A 27,729-nucleotide genomic window follows, 5' to 3' on the forward strand; every position below is an offset into this window, starting at 1 on the left:
AGAGAGGCGCGAGCGAGAGGCGCCTTTAAATAATGAGCGTGAAGGAGGCGATAACCGCCTTGTGCGGCCTGCTGCTGGGCCGGGAGCGGGCGGCTGCCGCAACCCTCAGCCCGGAGATATTCCGTAAGGCCAAGTTCGACCGAAATGAAGCGGTGAGAGACTGCACTGTAAAGGCGGCACCAACTCAACTGACTCACCGGGGACAGGGGCCGATTAGAGCGCGAACCTGGTCTCTATGTACCGGAGTTGTATATAAAAAGCTGCTGCCCTTTAACACGGAATTTCATAGCTAGACCTATCATTGAGGGGGGATGGAGGATTTCCGGGGGGAGATAAAAGTTTTAAAGCTTATTTATTAGTCACAAGTAGGCTAACATTAACACTCCAATAGGGCGGCACGGTAGCACAGTGGTTAGCACTGCTGCTTCACAGCTCCAGGGTCCCGGGTTCGATTCCCGGCTTGGGTCACTGTCTGTGTGGAGTTTGCACATTCTCCTCGTGTCTGCGTGGGTTTCCTCCGGGTGCTCTGGTTTCCTCCCACAGTCCAAAGATGTGCAGGTTAGGTTGATTGGCCAGGTTAAAAATTGCCCCTTAGAGTCCTGGGATGCGTAGGTTAGAGGGATTAGCGGATAAAATATGTGGGGGTAGGGCCTGGGTGGGATTGTGGTCGGTGCAGACTCGATGGGCCGAATGGCCTCCTTCTGCACTGTAGGGTTTCTATGATTCTATGAATGAAGTTACTGTTAAGATTCCCCCAAGTCACCACACTCCGGCACCTGTTCGGGTACACTGAGGGAGAATTTAGCATAGCCAATCCACATAACCAGCACGTCTTTCTGATTGTGGTAAACCGGAGCACCCGGAGGAAACCCACACAGACATGGGGAGAACGTGCAGACTCCGCACAGACAGTGACCCAAGCCGGGAATTGAACCTGAGTCCCTGGTGAGGCAACAGTGTTAGCCACTGTGCTGCCCCTTTGGGATCACAGGTGGGGTAATGGGGGATTTTGGGGAGGGGTGGGATATCATGGGGTGACAGATATGGAAAAGGGAAGTAGCACAAGGAGGGGGAATCGCTGGGGGATTGGAGGAGAGGACGGGGATCAGAAAGGGAATCATGGATATGGGGAGGGGGTCACGGACAGGAGTTGAGGTATCGTGGATGTTTGAAAGGGGGGTCATGGAGAGGAAAGCATGATCTCGTAGGGGAGGGGTGAGTGGAGGCTTCATGAAAGTGGGCAACCAGGGCTCACAAAGGGAGAGTGAAGGGGAGTTGTGGAGGATGTCAAGAGGGGTTGATTATGGCAGTCATGGGGTGTAGGGGTGTGAGGGATAACAGATTACAGGGTGTAGAGGGCATCGTAAGGGTGAGATGAGGGGGATGGTATGGGTGGGGGAGAGACATATTGCGCAGGATGCTATACAGGTCACATTATTTTCGGGGTCCCTGTTTCATTTATGTGTTTTATTTGCAGACTGCTGAGTTTTGGAAGTTGCTACATTGGCTCTTGAGGTTGGTCAATGAGGACTGGCCCTGTGAGGTCACAAATTTATGTAAGAATCAGTCCTATACCTGTACAATTTATTTAAAACCAGCAGTGATGTGCAAAATGTGATTTTTATCTGAAGACCTAAAAAGAGGGCAAAATAACTTCTCTAAATCCTGTTCCCATGACATTCATCTGTCCAATGCCACTCATCATGCAGTTCTCTTGTCTACTCCTTTTCTGGCAATAATATTAGCAGTAATGCTGGTCTTATTTTATTTATTAGTCACAAGTAGGCTTACATTAACACTGCAATGAAGTTACAGTCCCCTAGTCACCACACTCTGGTGCCTGTTCAGGTAAACTAAGGGAGAATTTAGCATAGCCACCGCACCTAACCAGCACATTTTTGGACTGCGGGAGAAAACCGGAGCACCCGGAGGAAACCCACGCAGACACGGGGAGAATGTGCAAACGACACACAGACAGTGACTCAAGCCGGGAATTGAACCTGGGTCCCTGGAGCTGTGAGGCTGCAGTGCCGGCCACTGTGCCAATCACTCAGTAGCCAGCATAATTAAGGACCGCACGCAACCCGGACATTCTCTTTTCCACCTTCTTCCTTCGGGAAAAAGATACAAAAGTCTGAGGTCACATACCAACCGACTCAAGAACAGCTTCTTCATGCTGCTGTCAGACTTTTAAATGGACTTACCTTGCGTTACGTTGATCTTCCTCTACATCCTAGCTATGACTGTAACACTACATTCTGCACGCTCTCGTTTCTGTCTCTATGAACGTTATGTTTTGTCTATATAGCATGTATGTTAATACATGTGACAATAATCAAATAAGTTGTCTATTTCAGTTCCCAAATTGGAGTCTATTAAAGAAAGATGTATGTTAATGTGATGTCTTTCACGACTTCTGGTCTTCTTTCGTAAAGTACTTTTCAAGTGTATTCACTGTAGGAAATAAAGAGGATTTGTACAATTTCCAGTCTCGTATCTAGACTCAATATTGTGGCTGTGCTCATCGACTATTATGCTCTTGCTGCTGACACAGTTCCTACTATTATCTGACTGCAAACCCTTGTGCCTAAAACTACTACACTGGTCATTTCAATGAATCTGCTTGTTGTCCGTTGCTGTCTTCACCCTGATGACAAATGGTGTGAGAGAATCTGCTGGGGTAGAAATTGGCCCTTGGGTCAATTTTCAGGGTAGAAAAATTGGGGAAGGGAGAGAAAAAGAAACAAGTTCAGTTCAAAATGTTCTGAATCTGCTTTTATAGCAGTATCACATTGGTAAAAGTGGCTTTCAGACATCTTAGGAGGTGAATAATTTTCCTACACAGAAAATGCTAGAAAAGCTGAGTAGGTCTGACAGCATCTGTGGAATAGAATCACCATTTCGAGTCAGGGTGATCCTTCGTTAGAGCTGATTTATTTTCCTACCGCTGATTTTAGACTCACCTAGCCTATTATTACCTGGCTTTTCTCCCATTTTCTTCTTGAATAATGGTAACACATTAACTGTCCTCCAGTCCTCTGGCACCTCTCCTGTGTGTGTGTGGAGATGCCGGCGTTGGACTGGGGTAAATAAACCTGTTGGACTTTAACCTGGTGTTGTTAAACTTCTTATTGTGTTTACCTCTCCTGTGGCCAGAAAGAATTTGAAAATTAGTGCCTGAACCCTGCAATCTCCTCCCTTGCCTCACACAGCAGCCTGGGAATTTATCTACTTTAAGCCCTCTAAAACTGTCAGCACCTCTTCTTCTCTATGCTAATCTTTCAATTATATCACATTCCCCTTCCCTGCTTTCTATATCTACATCGTCCTTCTTCATCGTGAACACATGCAAATTTCTCATTTAATACCTCACCTACATCTTTCAGCCCCAAACACAGGTTGCCACTTTGGTCTGTAATGGGCTCTACCCTTTCCCTGGTTATCCTCTTACCCTTAATATACTTATAAAACACCTTGGGGTTTCCCTTTTTGCCCGCCAGTGTTTTTTCATGCACTCTCTTTGCTTTTAAGTACCCCCCTTGCACCTTCTATACTTCTCTAGGGCATCCACTGTTTTGACCGCCCTGAATCTGTCATAAGTCTCCTTTTTTTCCCTTATCCAATGCTAATGATCCCTTGATATCCAGGGTTCTCTGGACTTGTTGATCTCACCCATTACCTCTGTGGGAACATGTTGGTATTATACTCTCTCCTTTTTGAATGACTCCACTGCTCTGTGGATCTTCCTACAGTCCACTTTGGCCAGATTCTGTCTTAGGCTATTAAAATCAACCTTCATCTAATTCAGAAATCTTATTTCTGGTCCATCTTTGTCCTTTTCCATATCTACATTAAACCGTACAGAGTTATGATCACCATCACCGAAATGCTGAAAAATCTCAGCAGGTCTGACAGCATCTGTGGAGAGAGAATAGAGTTAATGTTTCGAGTTTGGCTGACCCTTCGTCACTCAGTATGTGCGTTCTCCAAATCGCTGATGCGTGTGATGAGTGTGTATGTGTGTGTGAGAGGTGTGTGTGTCTGATACGAGAACCCATTTCTGCAGCCACATTCCTAATAATTTGTGAGCAAGGTTTGTTTAAACGGTTAGTAATTGAGTGAAGGAGTGCACTGTGCAACAAGCTGCCTTTAATAGTTTACCTTGTCTATTTTCTCTCTCTCCACCCCATACAGCAGAACAGGTTGAATATGTGAAGGCTGCAGTTTGCTATTATGGTTACGGATTCATGGATTTCTACCAGTTGCCAGCAGATGGCACTCGGGGTAGCCGGGAACTCCTTCTGGTTTTCTCCTGGCTACTGCAGAAAATCCACCTGTTGGAGCAGCTTCTGAATCTGCACAGGATGCATGTGGACGATCAGGCATCACTCTGCACGGTATGGACACCTTGCAGTATGCAGCAGTGCAATCCTTAGTGGCAATGTTTACAGACACAGCCATTTGTTCTGTGTAGGTGATGAGCATTTCTATATTTTGCAGATATTAAAGAGTGGGGCATGCCCAGGAGTCATTGGAGATTAGCTCTGTAAATAACAACAATATCTTTAACATAATGAAATGTCACAAGGCACTTCACAGGAACATTCTAAAAGTATGACAGTGAGCCACATAAGGAGATATTGAGTCAGGTGACCAAAGGCTTGGTCAAAGAGATGGGTAATAAGTGGCTTAAAGGAGGAAAGCAAGGTTAAAAAATGGGAGAGGAGTAGGGAAGAAGTTCCAGAGCTTGGGGCTTAGGCGGCTGAAAGCACAGCTACCAATGGAGCAATTATAATTGGGAATGCATAAGAGAGCAGAATTCAAGGAACGCAGATATCCCAGAGGGCTTGGAGGGGATTGCAGGGAGAGGCAAGGCTACTCCAGTCACTAATTTTCACTCTCTCACTCTCCTTGTCTCCATGCCTGTGGATGTCTCTGCCTCTGTCTCTCTGATTCTCTCTCTCGGGCAGTCTTTCCTGTTTTGTTGCTTTCTCTTTCAGGTGCTTTCTTAAACACTCAGGCGCTGTGCTTTCTTTCTTGCATTTAGTTTTGTCCTGCTTCCTGTTTCATTGTCTTTCTGTGTGCATGCTCTCACATTGTTTCTTATCTTGTGTCCTTGTTTTCTTGTGCTTCTTGCTGCTTTCTGTCTCCTGCTTTCTCCTGCATATTTCCCTTTGCTGTCACTATCTTAATTGGATGCTGTTTCAGGTGCTCACTCTTTCACTATCTCTAGTTCTCGCTTTCTCTCATTTGCTGTATCTCTTGCTCTCTGTCTGAAAATATTTATGGTTTATTTTGAATGAAAATCTTCAGAAAGATGGGATATTATTTTGTGTTGCTGTTTTCAGAACAGGAGGAGACCGTTTAGTCGCTAAAACCATTCAACGTGATCATAACTGAACTGCAACCTAACTCCATTTGTCTGTCTTTGTCCCCTGTATCTTATTACCTTAGGATGACAAAAATCCATCAATCTTAGAAATAAAATTTACAACTGATTCAGCATCAAATGCTGTTTGTGGAAGAGAGTTCCACACTTCTACCACCCTTTGTCAAACTATTTCCAAATTTCACTCTTGAAAACTCTGGCTCTAATTTTCAGATTATGGCCCCTACTCCATAGCAGAAATAGTTTTTCTTAATCTACTCTACCTGTTCTTTTTAATATAGAGTCATTACAGCACACAAGGAGGCCACTAGCTCCATGGATTCCATGAAATATTTGATAAAATCATCCCTCAGCCTTTCAAATTTTAGGAAATACAACCATAGGTTCTGTACTCTTCCTTGTAATTTAACAATTAGAATCCCAGTATCATTCTCGTGAATCTCGCTGCAGTCCCTCCAAGGCCAGTACATCTTTCTCAAGGTACAGTACCCAGAACTGGTCACAGTAATGCAGGTGTGATCTAATCACGGCTTTGCACAGTTGAAACGTGACTTCTATCCCTGTTGTTCTAGATATAAAGGCCAGCATTCTATTAGTCTCTTTAATTATTTTCTGCACCCGGACCTCAAGATCTCTTCTGGACCTCCACTGTTAGAAAGTATGCTGTTCTATCTATTTTAGGTTCAAAGTGGATGACCTGATATTTGCCTAGATTGAAATTAATTTGCCATAGTTTTGCTCATTCACTTGAAATTTATCAAAGTCACTGTAATTTTATATTTCCATCCATACTGCTGAACGTAGGAGCAGCAGTAGGCCACTGTATCCGTTGAGTCTAATTATTTATCATGTATGCTATTTCCTTATTGACAGTCTCACTGTTGTTGGTTGGCGTGAAGCCCACATTATTCCCGAATTGTTATTGAATGTAGTCATTTTTAAATGGCATTTCTAAAGTGATGCTTCAATGTGCAGAAGCACAGAACAGTGTGGCAATCTCAACAGCAATCACACCCTCACCTGGCTATTAATAAAGCATGGTGGCATGCGAGTCAAAGAGTATCGTGGATAGCATGTATAGAGAGGTGGTCACACCACAGGCTCAGATTCCGCAGGCAGGAAGGGAATGGGTGACCACCAGACAGAGCAAGAGAGATAGGCAGGTAGTGCAGGAATCTCCTGTGGCCATTCTCCTGCAAAACAGATATACCGCTTTGGATACTGTTGAGGGGAATGACCTCTCTGGGGAAAACAGCAGCAGCCAAACTCGTTGCACTATGGTTGGTTCTGCTGCAGAGGGGAGGGGTCCAAAGTGTGCCAGTGCAATAATAATAGGGGATTCAACTGTAAGGGGAATAGACAGACCTTTCTGTGGCCGCAAATGAGACTCCAGGATGGTATGTTGCCTCCCTGGTGCTAGGGTCAAGGATGTCTCGGAGCGGGTACAGGACATTCTGGAGGGGGAGGGTGAATTGCCACTGGCCGTGGTACACATTGGCACTAACAACATCGGTTAAAAAAAGGGATAAGGCCCTAAAAGCAGGGAGTTAGGAAGAAAGTTAAGAAATCGTACCTCAAAGGTAGTGATTTCAGGATTACTACCAGTCCCACGTGCTAGTCAGAGTAGAAATGACAGGATATATCAGATAAATACGTGGCTGAAGAGGTGGTGTCAGGGGAGGGTTTCAGATTCCTGGGGCATTGGGACGCTTCTGGGGGAGTTGGGACCTGTACAAATTGGACAGGTTACACCTGGGCAGGACTGGGACTGATGTCCTAGGGGACTGTTTGCTAGAGCGGTTGGGGAGGGTTTAAACTAATATACCAGAGGGATGGGAACCTATGTAAGGAATCAGAGAAGGAGGGAGCAAGGACAAAAACAAAAGGTAGAAGAGGGAATAAGAAAAGTGATAGGCAGAGAAACCAAGGACAAAGTTTAAACAGAGATATAGAAATAAAAATTGGGAGCAAGGCAAACGATGTTAAAAAGACAAGCTTAAAGGCTCTGTGCCTTAATGCGCGGAGCATTTGCAATAAAGTGGATGAATTAATCGCACAGATAGATGTAAACGGGTACGATATAATTGGGATTACGGAAACATGGCTGCAGGGTGACCAGGGGTCTAAATTGAATGTCCCAGGGTATTCAATATTTAGGAAGGACGGGCATAAAGGAAAAGATGGTGGAGTGGCCACGCTGGATAAAGAGGAAATTAACAAAATAGTGAGAAAGGATATTAGCTCTGACAACGTGGAGTCTGTTCGGTAGAGTTGAGAAATACCAAGGGGCAAAAAACATTAGTGGATGTTATATATACACCCCAAACTGCAGTGGTGATGTTGGGAATGGTATTAAACAGGAAATTAGGTAAGGGAATATCGGTGATCATGGGTGATTTTAATCTGCATATACATTCAGGCAAATCAAATTAGCCACAATGGCGTGGAGGAGGAATTTCTGGAGTAAATACGGGATGGTTTTCTTGACCAATATGTGGAGGAACCAACTAGAGAGCAGGCCATCTTAGACTGGGTACTGTGTAATGAGAAGGGGATCATTGCCCATCTAGCTGTACGAGACCCCCTGGGGATGAGCGACTATTACATGAAATAATTTTTTTTATCAAGATGGAGAGTGAAGTAGTTGTTTCAGAGACTAGGTGCTGAAGTGATAAATTGGGAAGAGTTACTTAAAGGGATGACAGTGGATAGGCAATGGCAAACATTCAAGGAATGCATAGGGGAACTGCAGCAACTGTTTATTCCTGACTGGCACAAAAGCAAAATGGGTAAGAGGGCCAATCCATGGCTTACAAAGGAAATTAGAGAGAGTATCCGATCCAAGGAAGGAAGAAACATACAGATTGGCCAAGAAAAATAATAGGTCTGAGGATTGGGAGCAGTTTAGAATTCAGCAAAGAAGGACCAAGGGATTGATTAAGAAGGGGAAAATACAGTATGAAAGTAAGCTTGCAGAGAACATAAAGACTGACACTAAGAGTTTCTATAGATAGGTGAAGAGAAAGAGGTTGGTGAAGACAAATGTAGGTCCCCTGAGACAGAAACGGGGGAATGTATAATAGGGGACAAAGAAATGGCCGAGCAACTGAATACATACTTTGGTTCTGTCTTCACAAAAGAGGACACAAATCAAATGCCAGAAATGTTGGAGAATGCAAGATTTAGTGAGAGGGAAGAACTGAGGGAGATCAGTATTAGTAGAGAAATGGTACTGGGAAAATTGATGGGATTGAAAGCAGATAAATCCCTAGGGCCTGATAATCTACATCCCAGAGTACTTAAGGAAGTGGCTCTAGAAATAGTAGATGCATTAGTGGTCATCTTCCAGGATTCTATAGACTCTGGAACAGTCCCTGCAGATTGGAGGGTAGCGAATGTCACTCCAATATTCAAAAAGGGAGGTAAAGAGAAAACAGGGAATTATAGACCAGTAAGTTTAACATCGGTAGTGGGGAAAATTCTCGAATCCATTATCAAGGACTTTACAGCAGAACATTTAGAAAGCAGTGGCAGGATCAGACAGAGTCAGCATGGATTGATGAAGGAGAAATCATGCTTGACAAATCTGTTGGAATTTTTTGAAAATGTAACTAGAAGAGTTGACAAGGGGGAACCAGTAGATGCGATATATTTGGACTTTCAGAAAGCGTTTGACAAAGTCCCGCACAAGAGATTATCATGATTAAAGTGGATGGGATTGGGGGAAGTATATTGAGATGGATAGAAAACTGATTGGCAGAGAGGAAACAAAGAGTAGGAATTAATGGGTGCTTTTCAAATTGGCAGGCAGTAACTAATGGACTGCCACAGGGATTGGTGCTGGGACTCCAGCTATTCACAATATATACTCATGATTTGGATGAGGGAACAAAATGTAACATCTCAAAGTTTGCAGATGATACCAAGTTGGATGGGAGGGTGAACTGACAAGGATGCAGAGATCCTTCAGAATGAGCTGGATGGGTGAGTGGGCTAATCAATGGCAGATGCAGTATAATTTGGATAAGTGTGGGGTTATTTACTTTGGACGCAAAAACAAGAAAGCAGATTACTACTTGAACGGCTGTAAATTGGGAGAGGGGAGTGTGCAGTGGGGCCTGGGTGTCCTTGTGCACCAGTCACTGAAGGTAAGCATGCAGGTGCAGCAAGCGGTCAAGAAGGCAAATGGCATGTTGGCCTTGATTGCGAGAGGTTTCGAGTACAGGAACAGGGATGTGTTGTTGCAATTATACAGGGCCTTGATGAGGCCACATCTAGAGTATTGTGTGCAGTTTTGGCCTCCTTTTCTGAGGAAGGATGTTCTTGCTCTCAAGGGAGTGCAGCAAAGGTTTACCAGGCTGATTCCGAGGATGGAGGGTCTGATGTATGAAGAGAGATTGACTAGGTTAGGATTGTTTTCGCTGCAGTTCAGACGAATGAGGAGGGAGCTCATAGAGACTTATAAAATTCTAACAGGACTAGACAGAGTAGTTGCAGGGAGGATGTTCCCAATGGTGGGGGAGTCCAGAACCAGGGGTCACAGGGTAGGCCATTTAGGACATAGATGAGGAGACATTTCTTCACCCAAGAGTGGTGAGCCTGTGGAATTCATTACCGCAGGAAGTAGTTGATGCCAAAATATTGAATTTATTCAAGGAGTGACTGGATATAACACTTGGGACGAATGGGATTAAAGGTTATGGGGAAAAAGCAGGATTAGGCTATTGAGTTGGATGATCAGCCATGATCGTGATGAATGGCGGAATAGGCTCGAAGAGCCAAATGGCCCCCTACTCCTATCTTCTATGTTTCTATGTAAGAGCACACAGATCCAGTGTACTAAAACTACCTCAGCATCTTGAAGCAATCATTCAATAAGAACTTGTTTTTTTAAAATCTGAGATAGCATTGTGATGGAATGTTTGACTGAATTGGCCACTAGTAATTGTGATGGTGATGTTTGCTTTTAGTGCAGACAGACTATACCTATCCGCTCCATGGAGAGACTGGACATTCAGGATGGTAGACACCCAATGGGAATGGATGTGCGATACCTGCAGTGTTTACAAGGGAAGCTGCGGTTCCGCTGGCGAAGTCTTTATAGTGTTCAGCAGGAGAGGTGTTCTGCTCTCTACAAGGTATACAACGACACTGACCTTTATACATCATCACTCCCAACCCCTTCACAAGCATCAGGACCAATTGGGTCTGAGTTATGCTTCATCATAGAACATAGAACATTACAGCGCAGAACAGGCCCTTCGGCCCACGATGTTGCACCGACCAGTTAAAAAAAAAACTGTGACCCTCCAACCTAAACCAATTTCTTTTCGTCCATGAACCTATCTACGGATCTCTTAAACGCCCCCAAACTAGGCGCATTTACAACTGATGCTGGCAGGGCATTCCAATCCCTCACCACCCTCTGGGTAAAGAACCTACCCCTGACATCGGTTCTATAACTACCCCCCCTCAATTTAAAGCCATGCCCCCTCGTGCTGGATTTCTCCATCAGAGGAAAAAGGCTATCACTATCCACCCTATCTAAACCTCTAATCATCTTATATGTTTCAATAAGATCCCCTCTTAGCCGCCGCCTTTCCAGCGAAAACAATCCCAAATCCCTCAGCCTCTCCTCATAGGATCTCCCCTCCATACCAGGCAACATCCTGGTAAACCTCCTCTGCACCCTCTCCAAAGCCTCCACATCCTTCCTGTAATGTGGGGACCAGAACTGCACACAGTACTCCAAGTGCGGCCGCACCAGAGTTGTGTACAGTTGCAACATAACGCTACGACTCCTAAATTCAATCCCCCTACCAATAAACGCCAAGACACCATATGCCTTCTTAACAACCTTATCTACTTGATTCCCAACTTTCAGGGATCTATGCACACATACACCTAGATCCCTCTGCTCCTCCACACTATTCATAGTCCTCCCGTTAGCCCTATACTCAACACATCCGTTATTCCTACCAAAGTGAATTACCTCACACTTCTCCGCATTAAACTCCATCCGCCACCTCTCGGCCCAACTTTGCAACCTGTCTAAGTCTTCCTGCAAACTACGACACCCTTCCTCACTGTCTACCACACCACCGACTTTGGTGTCATCAGCAAATTTGCTAATCCACCCAACTATACCCTCATCCAGATCATTAATAAATATTACAAACAGCAGTGGCCCCAAAACAGATCCCTGAGGTACACCACTTGTAACCGCACTCCATGATGAATATTTACTATCAACCACCACCCTCTGTTTCCTATCCGCTAGCCAATTCCTGATCCAATTTCCTAGATCACCCCCAATCCCATACATCTGCATTTTCTGTAGAAGCCTACCATGGTGAACCTTATCAAACGCCTTACTAAAATCCATATATACCACGTCCACTGCCTTGCCCCCATCCACCTCCTTGGTCACTTTCTCAAAAAACTCAATAAGGTTAGTAAGGCACGACCTACCTGCCACAAAACCAGATAAGATGCAGCTGAAGTTTGTAAGATAGTGACGCATTGAGGTTGGGTTAATGCTGTGTACTAAGTGATCATAGATTGTTAGTGCTGCCTCAACCCAGTCATGTGTCATAATTGCACATAAGGTTTTGTTTAGGGTGACCAGGCTTCCAAAATTAAACCTGCAATCTGAATTAAAGTGCTAGATAATCCATTGCCTATTGAAAAGAAAGGAGGCTGGTTGGGTGTGTTGCCTAGATGACTAGTGTATGGTTCAGTATAATGCAAACAGTGCAGGTTCAATACTCATTCCAGCTGAGGAATATTTTGTCCTGCCCCAATGAGTGCAAAGCAAAGGCAAATCACCACTGACAAAAACTGTCAACAAATCAGCTTAGAATAAAGCATCAACAAAAAATGAGCCAAGGACTTGCCTTTAGGCAGAGCACATATGATGATGATAATGGGAAGGGAACAGCAGTTAATAATCTTGTTTGGCCTTCGAGGAGAAGATGACCATGTTCATCACCTGGAATGTTTAGTGGGGTTCCGGGAAGTACACAAGTTATTGCTAAGGCTGAACTGCACCTAGAAGCTCCTGCTGCAAATGGAACTGGATATAGCAGATGATTGAGTTTTGGATGGTTGCTGGCTTGGAATGTTCACTTGAGTTTTCTCTTTGTTACCGATCTGTGCTTGCTTTTGAAGAAAATCACACAATTTTTTATTTGGTTACACCAAGTGCAGCAATCCTGGGTGAACTTCTCCCAGGATGCAAAGTTGATGTTAGAGCTCCTAAGTATAGCCTTCAGAATGTCCTTGTAAGCTTACTTTGACCGCCATAAGACTGCATCCCAGACTCGAGCTCTCCATAGATTAATCACTTGAAGTGAATGTCAGGCATTATGACTACATGACTAGCCCAACTCGGTTGTGACAGTCTCAGTATGGTATAGCTGCTTGAGATGTCTGCTCGGGTGAGCCCCATGGTATCTGGTATTTTGTTCTGCCATCTGCTCTTCAGAAGCTCCCAAAAGCAGCTCAAATGAAAGTGGCTGAGTTTCTTGGCATGACATTGGTACACAATCCAAGTCTCTTTTGCATAGGCAGGACGATTGCTCTATAGACTTAGTTTGATTGGCAGTTTGAAAACCCTAGATGTAGCATAAAATCGTATTCTGTTCCAAAACAGAAATGGGCCATACTGCCCATTGAGTCTGTGCCAATGTTTCTCTCCACATGAGAACCTGATCTTTTCTGACTTTCCTGCTTAATTTCTCCCTTGCCTTTATATTCTACAATGGAGGTTTTAGGGAGAACACAGGAGAATGGGACTGCATAAATTGATCCTAAGAGAGGCATAAATTAAGCACAGGTAGCAAAAGACAAATGGCCACCATGTGAGTTGAAGCTTGTTTCTGTTTGCAAGTCCATTACAGGACCAGTGAAACAACCCGTACTCTGATCTGTGATGTTGGATTTCAGATCCATTTGTACACCAGAGGATGCAGCAGCAGCCAGAGCTTGGATCACTTGTCTGCAACTGAAACACGCCTGATCCAAGATCCTAAACAGTACACTGAGGTGAGCTGGTTGTGGCCCAGACTACATAAAGATCTCCCTTTCTACAGGGGTGGTAAAGTATAATCCTATGGCTTCCTTTTTGCAGTTAATTGATAGCACACATTGAAGTAAATTAACATAATCTAATAGCCATTACGGAGACCTGGCTGCAGAAGGACAAGGATTGGGTCCTGAATATCAGGGAGTATATGATATTCAAGAAGGATAGGAAGCTAGGTAAAGGTGGAGGGGTAGCACTGTTGATCAAGAATGGCATTGGTGCAATAGTTAGAGATGATTCTGGTTCAGGAGATTGGGATGTGGAATCAGATTGGGTGAGATTAGGAATAGTAGGTGAAAGGAGTCACTAGTGGGAGTGGTCTACAGGTCCCCTAACAGTAACCACATGGAGGGGCAAAGTATATAAGAAGAAACATTGGGGGTTTGTGCTAAAGGGATGGCAATCATGGGTGACTTTAATCTGCATACAAATTGGAAAAATCAGATTGGCAAAAATAGCCTGGATGAGGAGTTCATGGAATACCTTTGACATAGCTTCTGAGAATAACACCTACCAAAGTGCAGATTATTTTAGACTTAGTATTAAGGTAAAGGTACCTCTAGGTAGCAGTAACCACAATATGATTGAGTTTTACGTCCAATGTGAAAGGGAGGAGAGTGGGTCTAAGATTAGTATTTTAAACTTAAATAAGGAAAACTTTGTGGGCATGAATGCTGAGCTAGGTGAAGTGAACCTGGGATTCTAGACTACGGGGTAGATCAATAGGGAAGCAGTGGCAGACATTTAAGGGGATATTTCAGAATACTCGGAATAAGTGTACTCCTGCTGCAAAGAAAAATTCCAAAAATAGGAGGAGCCACCATCTATGGTTTACCAAAGAAGTTAAGGAAAGCATTAAACTTGAAGAAAAAACATATAACTACACAAAGATGAGTGGAGGTTAGATGATTGGTCAGAATATAAAGAACAGTAGAGAATGACTAAAATATTAATCAGGAGAAAGAAATTAAAGTATGAGAGGAAGGTAGCTAGGAATGCAAAAAACAGATAGCAAGAATTTCCACAGGTATTTAAACAGGAAAAGAGTAAGTAAAGTAAATGTTGGTCCTTAAAGTGAGAATGGGAGATTAATAGTAGATAGTAAGGAATTGGCAGATGATATGAACAAATGTTTTGCTTCTGTATTTACTATAGAGGATACAAGAAACATTCCAGTAATAGCTGTAAATCGGGAGGTTGAGGGGAGAGAGAAACTTGGTGAAATTAAAATAACAAGGGAAGCTGTACTGAGCAAATTGATGAAGCTATGGACTGACAGGTCTCCAGATCCTGGTGGACTTCATCCTTGGTCTTAAAAGAGGTGGTGAATAAGATGGTAGATGCGTTGGTGTTAATTTTCAAAAGTTCATTAGATTCTGGAAAGGTTCCATAAGACTGGAAAGTAGCAAATATAACCCCTCTTCAAGAAGGGAGGGAGGCATAAAACAGAAACTATAGGCCAGTTAGCTTGATGTCTGTCTTGGGGAAGGTGTTAGAATTAAAGGGGTTCTAGCTGGGCACTTAGGCAAGCTCAAGGTAATTGGGAAGACTCAAACATGATTTTATGAAAGGGAAAGAAGTTTAACCAATTTAATAGAGTTTTTTGAAGGAGTAGCTGTGGATAGAAGGGAGCCTGCAGACATAATGTACTTGGATTTCCAGAAAGCATTTGATGAGGTGCCACATCAAAGGTGATTGCAAAAAAAAGCTCATGATGTAAGGAGTAACATATTAGCTTGGATTGAAGATTGGTTGGATGGCAGGCAGAAAACAAGAGTGTACAAAAATGTGCCTTTGTGTGATTGGCATGCAGGGGTATGTGCTGGGGTCTCAACTTTTTTACAATTTACCTCAATGACTTAAATGAAGGGAACAAAGGCATGGTAACAAATTTGATGACACAAAGGTAGCTAGGAAAATATGTTGTGAAGAATATCACATGGAGTTTGCAGATGGACATAGATAGGTTGGAGCACACTTGTTAGCACTGCTGTCCCACAGCGTCAGGGACCCGGATTCAATTCTTGGCTTGGGTCACTATCTGTGCAGAGTTTGCACGTTTTCCCCATGTCTGCATGGGTTCTCTTCAGGTGCTTTGGTTTCATCCCACAGTCCGAAAGACGTGCTGGTTAGGTGGATTGGCCATGCTAAATTCTGCGTCAGTGTACCCGAACAGGTGTCGGAGTGTGGCAACTAGGGGATTTTCACAGTAACTTCATTGCAACTTAGTGTAAGTCTACTTGTAACACTAATAAATAAATTTAAAATTGATTGGTCAAAATATGGCAGATGGAGTATAATGTGGGAAAATTTGAAGTTCGACAGGAAGAATAAAAAACAATATTACTTAAATGGAGGGTGGCAGAATACCAAAGTGTAGAGGGATTTGGGTGCCCTTGTGTAGGAGTCACAAAATTAGTATGCAGGTGCAGACTATTGTCAAGAAGGCTAATGGAATGCTATCCTCCATTACAAGAGGAATTGAATATAAAAGTGAGTGTTATGTTTGAATTATTCAGGGCATTGTGAGGCCGAATTACGAATACTGTGCGCAGTATTAATTTATTATTTGATTTATTGTCACGTGTATTCTTCCTTGCATGCTATACAGATAAAACGTACCGTCTATAGAGTACATAGGGGAGAAGGAAAGGATAGGGTGCAGAATATACTGTTCCAGTTACAGAGAGCTGAAGAGAAAGATCGCCTTAATATATGATAGGACCATTTAAAAGTCTGATGGCAGCAGGAAAGAAGCTGTTCTTGAGTGGGTTGGTACATTATTCAGACTTTTGTATCTTTTTCCCGACGGAAGAAGGTAGAAGAGAGTATGTCTGGGCTGCGTGGGGTCCTTGAATATGCTGGCTGCTTTTCCGAGGCAGCAAGAAGTGCAGATGGAGTCAATGGATGGGAGGCTGGTTTGCGTGATGGACTGGGTTACGTTCACAACCCTTTGTAGTTTCTCGTGATTTTGGTCAGAGCAGGAGCCACACCAAGCTGTGATGCATCCGGAAAAGATGCTTTCTATGTTGTATTTGTAAAGATTAGAGAGTGTCGTAGTGGACTTGCTAAATTTCCTTAGCCTTCTGAGAAAATGGGCTTTGGTGGGCTTTCTTAACTATAGTGTTGGCGTGGAGGGACCAGGACAGATTGTTGGTGATCTGAGCACCTAGAAACCTGAAGCTCTCTACCATTTCCACTTCATCTCCGTTGATGTAGATGGACATGTTTTCCACTACGTTTCCTGAAGTCGATGACTATCTCTTTTGTTTTACTGACATTGAGGGAGAAATTGTTGTTATCGCAACATTTCACCAGTTTCTCTATCTTTTTCCTGTATTCCGTCTTGTCATTGTTTGAGATTGATCCACTACAGTGATATCATCAGCTAACTTGAAGATGGTGTTGGAGCGGAATTTGGCCATGCAGGAGTATAGTAAGAAGTCGAAGACAGCCTTGTGGGGCACTGGTGCTGAGGATAATTGTGAAGGAGGTGTAATTATCTATCCTTATTGCTATCTATGGGTTAGGAAGTTGAGGATCCAGTCACAGAGGCAGGAACCAAGCCTTGGCCACAGAATTTGGAGATGAGTTTTGTTGGGATAATGGTGCTGAAGGCTGAGCTGTAGTCAATAAATCTACTTATTTAAGAAAAGATATAAATGCATTGGAGGCGATTAGGTTTACTAGATTGATACGTGAAATGAGCGGGTTGTCTTATGAGGATAGGTTGGAAAGACTGGGATCATTTCCACTAGAGTTTAGAAGTAAGGGGTGATTTGATTGACATACTTAAGATCCTGAATGGTCTTGACAATGCAGACGTTGAAAGGATGTTTTCCCCTTGTGCGTGAGTCCAGAAAGAGGGACACTCTTAAAATTAGGGAATGCTTTATGGAACTGAGATGTTTCTGAGGGTTGTGCAACATTGGAACTCTGCCTCAGAAGTGGAAGCAGGGAAGCTGAATATTTTTAAGATAGAGGTAGATAGGTTCTTATTTGGCAAAAGAATCTAAAGGTTATTCGGTGTAGATGGGAACTCAACACAAACAAATCCATCATGTTCGTAATGAATGGTGGAGCAGGCTGGAGGGACCAAATGGCCTACTTTTGCACCTATTTTGTATCTATAGTTGGAATGCAAATGCCTGCAACCTAGTCACAGCTAATTGTCAGTGCTCTCTATTTGGCTAATAGTAACTGCCAAGCCAAGACTTTCCCTTGCTACATGAATGTGACTCCCATTAGTTACTGAACCTGCAACCATTGCTGCTGTCTAATACTGAATGGTAGCTACATTCTGCACCAAACTGAGATGGTTGCCCTTCAGGCTTTTAAATATCAACTCTTGAGGGTGATGACACTCTGCTGGAGAATTCGATGGGAATTGTCTGGTGGCTCACTCACTGAACTGTTCACATAAGAACACAAAAATTTGGCACTGGAAGAATATTTAACTGGAAGCATCACAGCTGAGGCTGAAATTAGCTAAACCAGTTTATGTACAGGACACTTCAGCAGGGATTGCTGGATAGTGATGGAGAATGGGAATCCTGATCATATTTCCATTTTCCAACACTTGGATTTGAGGCCAGTTTTAACAGCTCCTAAGTCTCCTTGGCTAAGATCCAAAAACAGCCCAGACTTGGGCTCAAACCGAAAATAATTCTATTCTGTCTGGCTCAGCAGCTCACTGGCTGGAATTCTCTGGCCGTTCACACCCCACCACTGCTGCCAAAGAGGACAGAGAATTTGGCACTCAGCCAAATCTCCATTCACTGCAGTGGGATGAGAAAATCCTGCTAATATGAATGGCCGGAGAATCCAGCCCGCTGCCTTAACCAGAGATACTGGTGAATGCTGCCCAGACTAATTCAGTAGTGTGAATACAGGATATAAAGATCCAGCAGCTACATTGGATCTTGCAGCAACAGACAAACAATTCCTCTCGATTTGTCTCCTCAATTTGACACCAGCTAACTATACCTGACTGTGCTATCTCTGAGAATTTGATTTATTCTGTCAAGTTGTTCTGTCTTCTCTGCCTGCCCTACAGATATGACCACTGTTTCAGGTTATCAAAACAAGTCTCAGTCTCTTTCTGTTCCTTTATTAATGCCATTTTCAATGCTGTAGTTTGTGCAGCACCTGGAGCGTGAGAACATGCATTTGGAGGCTTACCTGGAGTGGAAGCGGCTGGAGCCCTTATACTGGCAGTGGATGGTAAGAGAACAATAGTGTTACTGATCAGTGTTGCCAGAAACATTACTAATGTTAAATCTTGCACAGTATGCTCGTAACAGTACAGACACGGTGTAACTGTACAAGTTGTTGCACTTGCTGTTGAAATGAGTTTGTACAGGTTTGCCCCACTGTATTTGAAATTAAAGGGCTGATTTTATTCCATTGATTTCAATGGTCAGAAGTTCATGGGGACTGAACACATCCTGAGTACGCTGGCAGATTATACAGAACTGCAGAAGTAACCTGTAGAGAAAGGACAAGACTTCACTCTGTTTTTGAAACTTGAAAGGCAAAGCAGCCCTGTTCCATCTACTGTATAGCTATGCCTGATGAGGTAGAACCTGCACAATGTACCAGCCACAGTCTTGTTTATCCAGTCCTGTTGGAACCCACATCAAGGCTGAGGCACATCGCAAAAGACACATCCAAATGGAGGGCATTCTTTAACTATCAGGCTAACCAATGTTCCCTCATTCAGCAAGAGTCTTGCATAGGGTTTCCTATTGCCCCTTCTTTCCCTTTTCCAGGAATTCCCATTATTTCTGTTGCCAGCATTCGTAATGATAGTAAATGTCCTCCATTAATGTTACAAGGCTATGGTTTAAAAGAGGACCTTTGAGATAGAGGGATTGTTGGTCTTTTTAGCCTGGTCTTTTAACGTGGAGGAAAGGATGTGATCAGTTACCCAGATTGAGATTAATAACAAACGTTTGTTCCTTCTCAGCAAAGTGTGCTGTCTGCCAAGCTGCAGGATACCCAGGAGCTGCTGAATGTAAATATTGTACCAGTCACTGGCCACTCGTTAGACCAGAGAGGGAACTGCAGAGAAAGTGATCTCTTCAGAGAAATAGATAAACTCTGCGGTGAGCTGCTGAAACTGCAATCGGAGCTGCAGGACCGAAGAACGGTGAAAGATGAAAGGGTAACCATTTGTTGTACTTTGGAGTTAAACACTCCACCCAATTGTGTTTGGACAGCTACCTCCAATCAGGTGTATAGTTGCCATAACTCAGAGCAGCTAAAAAACTGACATAAATTCACAATGTGAGGAACACAGAACATGTTATAAGTTTGTCATATGGAAAAGGATAATGACCCCTACCTTGACTGCTCCCAACAACAAAACATTCTACATTCCAGTAACCTTCTGTGTGAACATAGAAACTGGAAGCAGGAGTAGGCCATTCGGCCCTTTGAAATTCATTTTGATCATGGCTGATCATATTCAATATCTTGATCTCTACCTCCCCCCACTCCCCCCCCCCCCCCCCAACAGTCCCCCCATATCCCTTGATCCCATTAGCCCTTAGAGCTATATCTAATTTCTTATTTAACTCAGACAACGTTTTGGCCTCAACTACATTCTGTGGTAGTGAATTCAGCGACCTCTGGGTGAAGAAATTTCTCCTCACTTCGGTTCTAAAAGGTTTACCCCTTACCCTCAAGCTATGACCCCTAGTTCTGGACTCTCCCACCAGTGGGAACATTCTTTCTGAATCTACTCTGTTTAACCCTGTTAGAATTTCATAAGTTTCTATAAAATCCCCTCTCGCTCTTCTAAACTCCAATGAATATAATCCTAACTGACTTAATCTCTCCTCATATGACAGACCTGCCATCCCAGGAATCAGCCTGGTAACCCTTTGCTGTATTCCGTCTATAACAAGGACATCTTTCCTCAGATAAGGACACCAAAACTACACAGTACTCCAGGTGTGGCTTCACCAAAGCCCTATGCAATTGCAGCAAAACATCCCTATCCCTATATTTAAATCCTCTCACCATGAAGGTCAATATACCATTTGCCTTCTTTACTGCCTGCTGTACCTGCACGCTTACTTTCAGCGACTGATGCACAAAGACACCAAGGTCTCGTTGAGTATCCACCTCTCTCAGTTTACACCCATTCAAGTAATAAGCTGCCTTCCTATTATTGCTATCAAAGTGAATAACCTCACATTTATCCACATTATACTGCATCTGCCATGCATATGCCCACACACTCAGCCTGTCCAAATCACACTGAAGCATCTTTGCATCCTCCTCACAGTTCACCCTCTCACCCAACTTTGTATCATCTGCAAATTTGGAGATTACACATTCAGTTCCCTCTTCCAAATCATTAATATATAATCTGAACAGTTGGGGTCCTAACACAGATCTCTGCGGAACCCCACTAGTCGCTGACTGTCAATCAGAAAAAGACCCATTTATGCCAACTCTTTGCTTCCTATCTGCTAACCAGCTTTCCATCCATCTCATGACATTACCTGCAATCCCATGTGCTTTAACTTTACATAGTAGCCTGTGTGACCTTGTCGAAAGACTTCTGAAAGTCTAAATAAACCACATCCACTGGTTCTCCTCGGTCAACTTTACTAGTTAAATCCTCAAAAGCTTCCAATAGATTCATCAAACGTGATTTTCCTTTTGTAAATTCATGCTGACTCTGTCTGATTATACCACTGCCTTCCAAATGCTGAGTTATGAAATCCTTGATAATGGACTCTAGTAACTTCCCCAGTACCAACGTCAGGCTCACTGGTCTATAGTTCCCTGTTTTCTCTCTACCTTCCTTTTTGAATAGCAGGCTTACATTAGCTATCATCCAATCTGTAGGAACTGGTCCAGAGTCCAAAGAATTTTGGAAAATAACCACCAATGGATTTACTATTTCTAGGGCCACTTTCTTAAGTACTCTGGGATGAAGATTATCAGGACTAGCAATTTATCCACCTTCAATCCCAACTATTTCCCCAAAACCATCCTCTGCTAATGTTGATTTCCTTCAGCTCCTCGCTAAAACTTGTTTCTCTCAGAACTTTTGGTGCATTATTCATGACTTTCTTTGTGAAGACTGAAGCAAAGTATGAATTTAATTCCTCGGCCATTTCTTTATTCCCCATTATGAATTCTCCCATTTCTGACTGTAAAGGGCCTACATTCGATTTTGTCAATCTTTTTCTCTTTACATACCTATAGAAACTTTTACAATCAGTTATGTACCCCACTAGCGTACTTTCATACTCTATTTTTCCCTTCTTAATCAATCCTTTGGTCTTCCTTTGTTGAATTTTAAACTGCTCCCAATCTTTAGGCTTATGCTTTCTTGCCAATTTGTATGCTTCTTCTTTGAATCTGATACTCTCTCTAATTTCTCTTGTAATTTACCACTCTAGCGCCAAACAGGAATAAACAACTTCTGGAGTTCACCTATTTGTTCTTTAAATACCTGCCACTGCCTGTCCACTGTCTTTCCTTGCAGTAATGTTTCCCAGTCCATCATGGCCAATTCGTGCCTCATACCATCATAATTACCTTTATTAAGAATCAGGACCCTGGTCTCAGAATCAACTACATCACTATCCACCTTCACAAAGAATCCTACCATATTATGGTCACTCGTCCCCAAGAGTTCACTCACAACTAGATTGCTAACTAATCCTTTCTCATTGCACAACACCCAGTCCAAGATGGTCTATTCCCTTATTGGTTTCTCAACGTATTGCTCCAGAAAACTATCATGTATGCATTCCAGAAATTCCTCCTCTATTGTACTGTGACTAATTTGACTCTCTCAATCTTTGTGCAGATTAAAGTCGCCCATAATCACAGAAGTTCTTTAACACATGCCTCTCTGATTTCCTGTCTAATGCTTTTCCCAACATTACCACTATAGTTTGGTGATCTGTATACCACCCCCACCAATGATTTTTGCCTCTTGTTGTTTCTTAACTCGACCCATACAGATTCCGCATCATTTATGCTAATATCGTTCCTCAATATTGTATCAATATCATCTTTGATCAACAATGCAACTCCACCACCTTTTCCTTTCTGTCTGTCCTTCCTAAACACTGAATAGCCCTCCTAACCTGTCTCCTGGCTCTCTTTGATGACCCACATCACTGACTCCTGTGCCAGAGGAAATAATCTCCTCTCCTTCACTCCATCAAAACTCATCATTCTTAAAAAAAAATCTCTATTGGGTTTCCTCTCAGCCTTCCCTGCCTCTGGAAATGGTTCCTGGATCTCTTGTTTCCCCTCACAGGAAGATTTCTCTCCCTGGTGTAATCACGTAATCCTGGTGAATCTATGTCCTACTTTCTATAATGAAGGCTATTCAATGTCAGCAGTTACAATATCCCACTCTTGGTCCTGTGCCATCAAGCATTCAAATTGCAAACAATGCCTTCAGCCTCCTGCTACCTCAGCGGGTTCCAATGAGAGGCATGATTGCTTTCAGTGATTTATGTGGTGTGTCATTTTGCCTCTGGGTGGAGCCCACTCTCTTGTCGAGGCCTAACCCTATTTACCTCTTAATAACTGGTCAGCACAGCACCAACACTTTGTTCATTTTAACTTTGCCCTTCAGCTGGAGGGTACATAGTATTGGGAGCCTCGGGATTCAAAACATTGACCCACTTGCATCACTGAACAGTTAAAAGTTCCTCACTTTACACAAGGAGCAGGGCAAGTCAATGGATAATCATTCTTTTCCTTGGAAAAGAAGGTCTCTCCTCAATTCTGCTGATCTTCAGGGTGCAGCAGGTCGCAGCAGGTGGGATGAAGGCAGTTCTAAAATCAAGGAAGAACACATGATACAGGCGGGAGTTGAAATACAGTATCAAGGGTTTTCTGTTCAATTAGTGGACACAGTACAAGTTGGAACCAACCTTGGCTCATAGAAACATACAAAGTAGGAGCAGAAGGAGGCCATTCGGTCCTTCGAGCCTACTCCACCATCCATTATGATCATGCCTGATCATCCAACTTAATGCTTTTAATAGTAATTAATAGTATTAATAAAACTGATCCCACCTTCTCTCCCATATCCTTTGATCCCCTTCGCCCCAAGTGTTATATCTAACTGCTTCTTGAAAACATACAATGTTTTACCCTCAACTACTTTGTGTTAGCGAATTCCACAGGCTGACCTGGGTGAAGAAATTTCTCCTCATCTCTGTCCTAAATGGTCTACCCTGTATCCTCAGACTGTGACCCCTAGTTCTGGGCACCCCCACCATTTGGAACATCCTTTCTGCATCTACCTTGTTAGAATTTAAAAGGTTTTCTGTGAGATCCTCCTTCATTCTAACTCCAGTGAATACAATCCTAACCGACTCAGTCTCTCCTCATATGCCAGCCTTGCCAAGAATCAGTCTGGCAAACCTTCTCTACACTCCCTCGAGGGCAAAAACATCCTTCCACTGATAAGTAGACCAAAACTGCATACATTATTTCAAGTATATCCTCACCAAGACCCTGTATAATTGCAGCAAGACATTCCTGCTCCTGTACATCCTCTTGCTATGAAGGCCAATGTACAATTTGCCTTTTTAATTGCCTGCTGCACCTGCGTTCTTAGCTTTAGTGACTGGTGTACGAGGAAACCCAGATCTCGTTTCACATTCCCCTTTCCTAATTTATGGCCATTCAGATAGTAATCTGTCTTCCCGTTTTTGCTACCACATTTATCCAAATTATACTACATCTGCCATTCATTTGTCCCTTACTCAACTTGTCCAAATCACACTGAAACATCTCTGCATTCTCCTCACAGCTCACCCTCCCATCCAGCTTTGTGTCATTTGAAAATTTGGAGATATTAGCAGGAATTCTTCTGCCCTGTCTGCCACGGAATCTGAGCAGGTGAGGGGCGGACAATGGAAATGTCTGTTGACCTCAGGCAGGATTTTCTGGTCGCCTGAGCAAGGCTGTAAAATCCCACGTTTTACATTTAGTTCCCTCATCTAAATCATTAATATCTATAGTGACTAGTTGGGATCCCAGCATTGATCCCTGCAGTACCCCACTAGTCACTGCCTGCCATTGGGAAAAAGACCTGTTTATTCCTAGTCTTTGTTTTCTGTCTGCCGATCGATTTTCTATCCATCTCAATACACTACCCCAACCTCATGCACTTTAATTTTACATGCTAATCTCTTATGTGGGACTTTGTCGAAAGCCTTCTAAATAAACCACGTCTACTGGCTCTCCATCATCAACTCTTCTCGTTACATCCTCGAAGAATTCCAGTAGATTTGTCAAGTATAATTTCCCTTTCATAAATCTATGCTGATTCTGTTCAATCCTACACTGTTTTCCAAGTGTTTTGCTTTAAATCTTTGATAATGGATTCTAAAATTATCCCTACTACCAATGTCAGGCTCACCAGTCTATAATTCCTTTTGCTCTCTACTTTTTTTAAATAGTGGGGTTACATTATCTACTCTCCAAGCTGTAGGAACTGTTCGAGTCCAGAGAATCATTTCTGCTCTGAGCCAAAAGTTTTTTTGTTCAAGTCCCATTTCAGAGACTTGAGGACAAAAACTAAGCTGCACTATCAGGAGGGTCAGTACTGAGGGAGTGCTGCAGTGTCAGGAGGGGAAGTACGATAGAGCACTACACTATTGGGGAGGTGAGGAAATCAGTACTGAGGGAACGTTGCACTGTTGTTGGGGGGGGGGTGGCATTATTGAGGGAGTGCTGCATTATTAAGGTTGGGAGGTCAGTACTGAGGGAATGCTGCATTTTCAGGGGGGTTCCGTACTGAGGGTGTGTTGGACAGTCACAGGGTCAGTAATGAGGAACTGCTAATCCAATGGGACCTTTGTGTTCATGTCCACTTAACTGATCTATTGTCACTTACATTGCAAATAGATTAAGGACAAAGAGCAAGCTATGGGAGATCTTACAGGACAATGTGAAGCAATGTTCCTGACACAGCACGATCTGGAGCAGAAACTGGCAGCAGTGCGGGCCAGAATGAACCATGAGAGAAGACGACACTGCCGTGTTAGATTGGCATTGAGAGCCAACTCCACTAGTGTCAGGACTAAACCTCCCCCTACTCAACACAACTCTGGGAGTCTCACAGCATTAGAAGTGATCACGCAGCTAAAAGATGAAGCAGTTGTGTTAACCAAAGAACTCCAAGAACTGCAGCAACTTTCCAAAGAGGCTCTCGGAGAAATTTTAGAAAGGCTGGATGGAGTGATATGTATTCCTCCAATGCAGCGATGAGACTGAGTATTTAATTACTGGTTAGTGACAGTAAAATGACTAATTGGGCAAGCCATTGTCATACAGGCCAATCCTGCTTACTGCAGTCATCGACTTATTCTCAACAACAAGTGACAAGATTTGTCTAGTGAGACATCACATCCAAGAACATCTGTCTGATCTTGGCTGTGCTAAAAGGGACAGAACAAGGTTACACTCTCTCAACTCCTAGTGGTCTATCATATAGGTACATTGATGAAAGTTTGAGTTGATTGCCTGATTTCCGTTCAGGAGATGTTGTGGAGCATGTGAGACCAAAGAGGGGAAGATGTGTGCAAATTTCACTGTTTGAAAGGTCAGCTCAAACTTCCATTAGTTATGGTGTAATTTTTTTTTAGTGTCCTGTTCATCCTAATGCATAGTTGAGAGGAGGTGTAGTGATATGAATATCATCTATTCAGTAAATGGTCCTGGGCTTTGCCTCCATTGTGCTAAGAGCAAGAGGAAGCCATTCAACTCCTCAAGTCTGTTCCACCATTCATTTGTGGCTGATTTGAATCTTAACTTTCTCTACCCACCATGGTTTGTAATCCTTAATACCCTGGGCCAGAAAAATTCTATCAATTTCAGTTTTGAAATTTTCAATAGTCTTCCAGCCTCATTGAATTTTGGGGGAGAGTTCTAGAATTCCACCACCCTAATGTGCAGAACTGTTCTTAACATCACCCCCCTGTTCTATCTATCCTACTGAATCCATAAATCATAATGTTAACAAATGTATGTTATCGGATCTCCCTAATGGTTCTCTGTACAATTAAAGTTTTATGGGCCCATCGAAGTTTTGATTTCTAATTTCCATTAATTCCTGTATTGCTCAGCTTGCTAATATGAATAGATCTGGTTTTGGATCTATCCACCAATGAAACAGCAAAGCAGATAGAAGCCCCTCCTCAAATCTCCATTCAGAAATACAAGCATAAACAGGATTATGTTGCCTGGGTTTGTGGATTGGATTGCTTGACAAGGGGGCTCCAGATCAGAGATCTCTCTCACTCTCCCCCTCCCCCCACCTACACTGCAGCTCTCGCTATCTCCCAGGCCTGGTTTTTATTCTGAGTCAGTGCTGTCAGATCTTGAACTTTGATCTTATGATTTTCTTTTGTCGATTCTGTATTTGTATGAAAATGTCTGTAAATACAATGAAGATTCTTGACCAGGTGAAAATTAAGAAATATATTCTTGAGAAATAAATGAGATGTGCAATTGGCGTCATTCGTTGTATCACAAGTCCACTTGTAAAACAATCCCTCCACTGTAACAAAAAACCCTTTCTCCAGCACTTCTTTCATTTTTCTAGTCAGTTAAATGACTCAACATGTTCATCATTAACCCACTGAGCAGAACTTTGTAGGATTTGAGGTGTAAATCAAGCAAAGCGAAAGCTGCCTGCACTCACCATATGATGAGGATGATGCCAATGGACCTGGGCTTTACTAGTGCTATATATAAATGACCTAGACCTTGGTGTACAGGACACAATTTCAAAATTTGCAGATGATACAAAATTTTGGAAGTATTATGAACTGTGTGGAGGATAGTATGCCTTGAGGACATAAACAAGTTGATGGTGTTAAGGTACCAGATCAGAAACCGCACGGTATATTATGAAGTCAGACTAGACACCAGCAATTTTGCTATTTTGGCATTAATGTGAGGATATGATTCACCCCAAGTGTGATTCTACTGACACACTAGGGAGCTTTTATCAAAACAAATTTTATTTAACGACATAGTTTAACTATAACAAATTAATTTAACAATACTTAAACATGATGAGATACAATTCTTAACTGCTAACAAATCACTCTATTCCTCTTATAGATATAAACCTAAACCTCTCTTTAAAATTAGTTAGCAAAACAGGCATTCTTGCTTATCTCAGCCTCCTGCTTTCAGAACATCTCTGGCGACAAGAGACAGGATGTGGAGATGCCGGTGTTGGATG

The 27,729-nt window shown here is 42.9% G+C and overlaps 1 protein-coding gene across 3 annotated transcripts; it reads left to right on the forward strand.

Moving 5' to 3' along the window:
• Nucleotides 1–26,991, forward strand: tedc1 (tubulin epsilon and delta complex 1). 3 transcript variants are annotated; one of them, XM_078239825.1, is made up of 8 exons: nucleotides 1–152; nucleotides 1,478–1,556; nucleotides 4,195–4,397; nucleotides 10,360–10,527; nucleotides 13,337–13,435; nucleotides 18,612–18,698; nucleotides 19,444–19,641; nucleotides 25,383–26,991. In XM_078239825.1, exons 1-8 carry the CDS (start codon nucleotides 33–35, stop codon nucleotides 25,743–25,745), a joined length of 1,317 nt encoding a protein of 438 aa, XP_078095951.1. In that variant the 5' UTR covers nucleotides 1–32; the 3' UTR covers nucleotides 25,746–26,991. The 3 variants fall into 3 exon arrangements, with proteins under 3 accessions (XP_078095951.1, XP_078095952.1, XP_078095953.1); XM_078239826.1 differs by lacking the exon at nucleotides 10,360–10,527 and having other exon boundaries at nucleotides 4–152; XM_078239827.1 differs by lacking the exon at nucleotides 1,478–1,556 and having other exon boundaries at nucleotides 22–152.
• The last annotated feature ends 738 nt before the right edge of the window (nucleotides 26,992–27,729 follow it).

The sequence above is a fragment of the Mustelus asterias genome, chromosome 23, assembly GCF_964213995.1.
Source record: "Mustelus asterias chromosome 23, sMusAst1.hap1.1, whole genome shotgun sequence".
NCBI classification, from domain to species: Eukaryota; Metazoa; Chordata; class Chondrichthyes; order Carcharhiniformes; family Triakidae; genus Mustelus; species Mustelus asterias.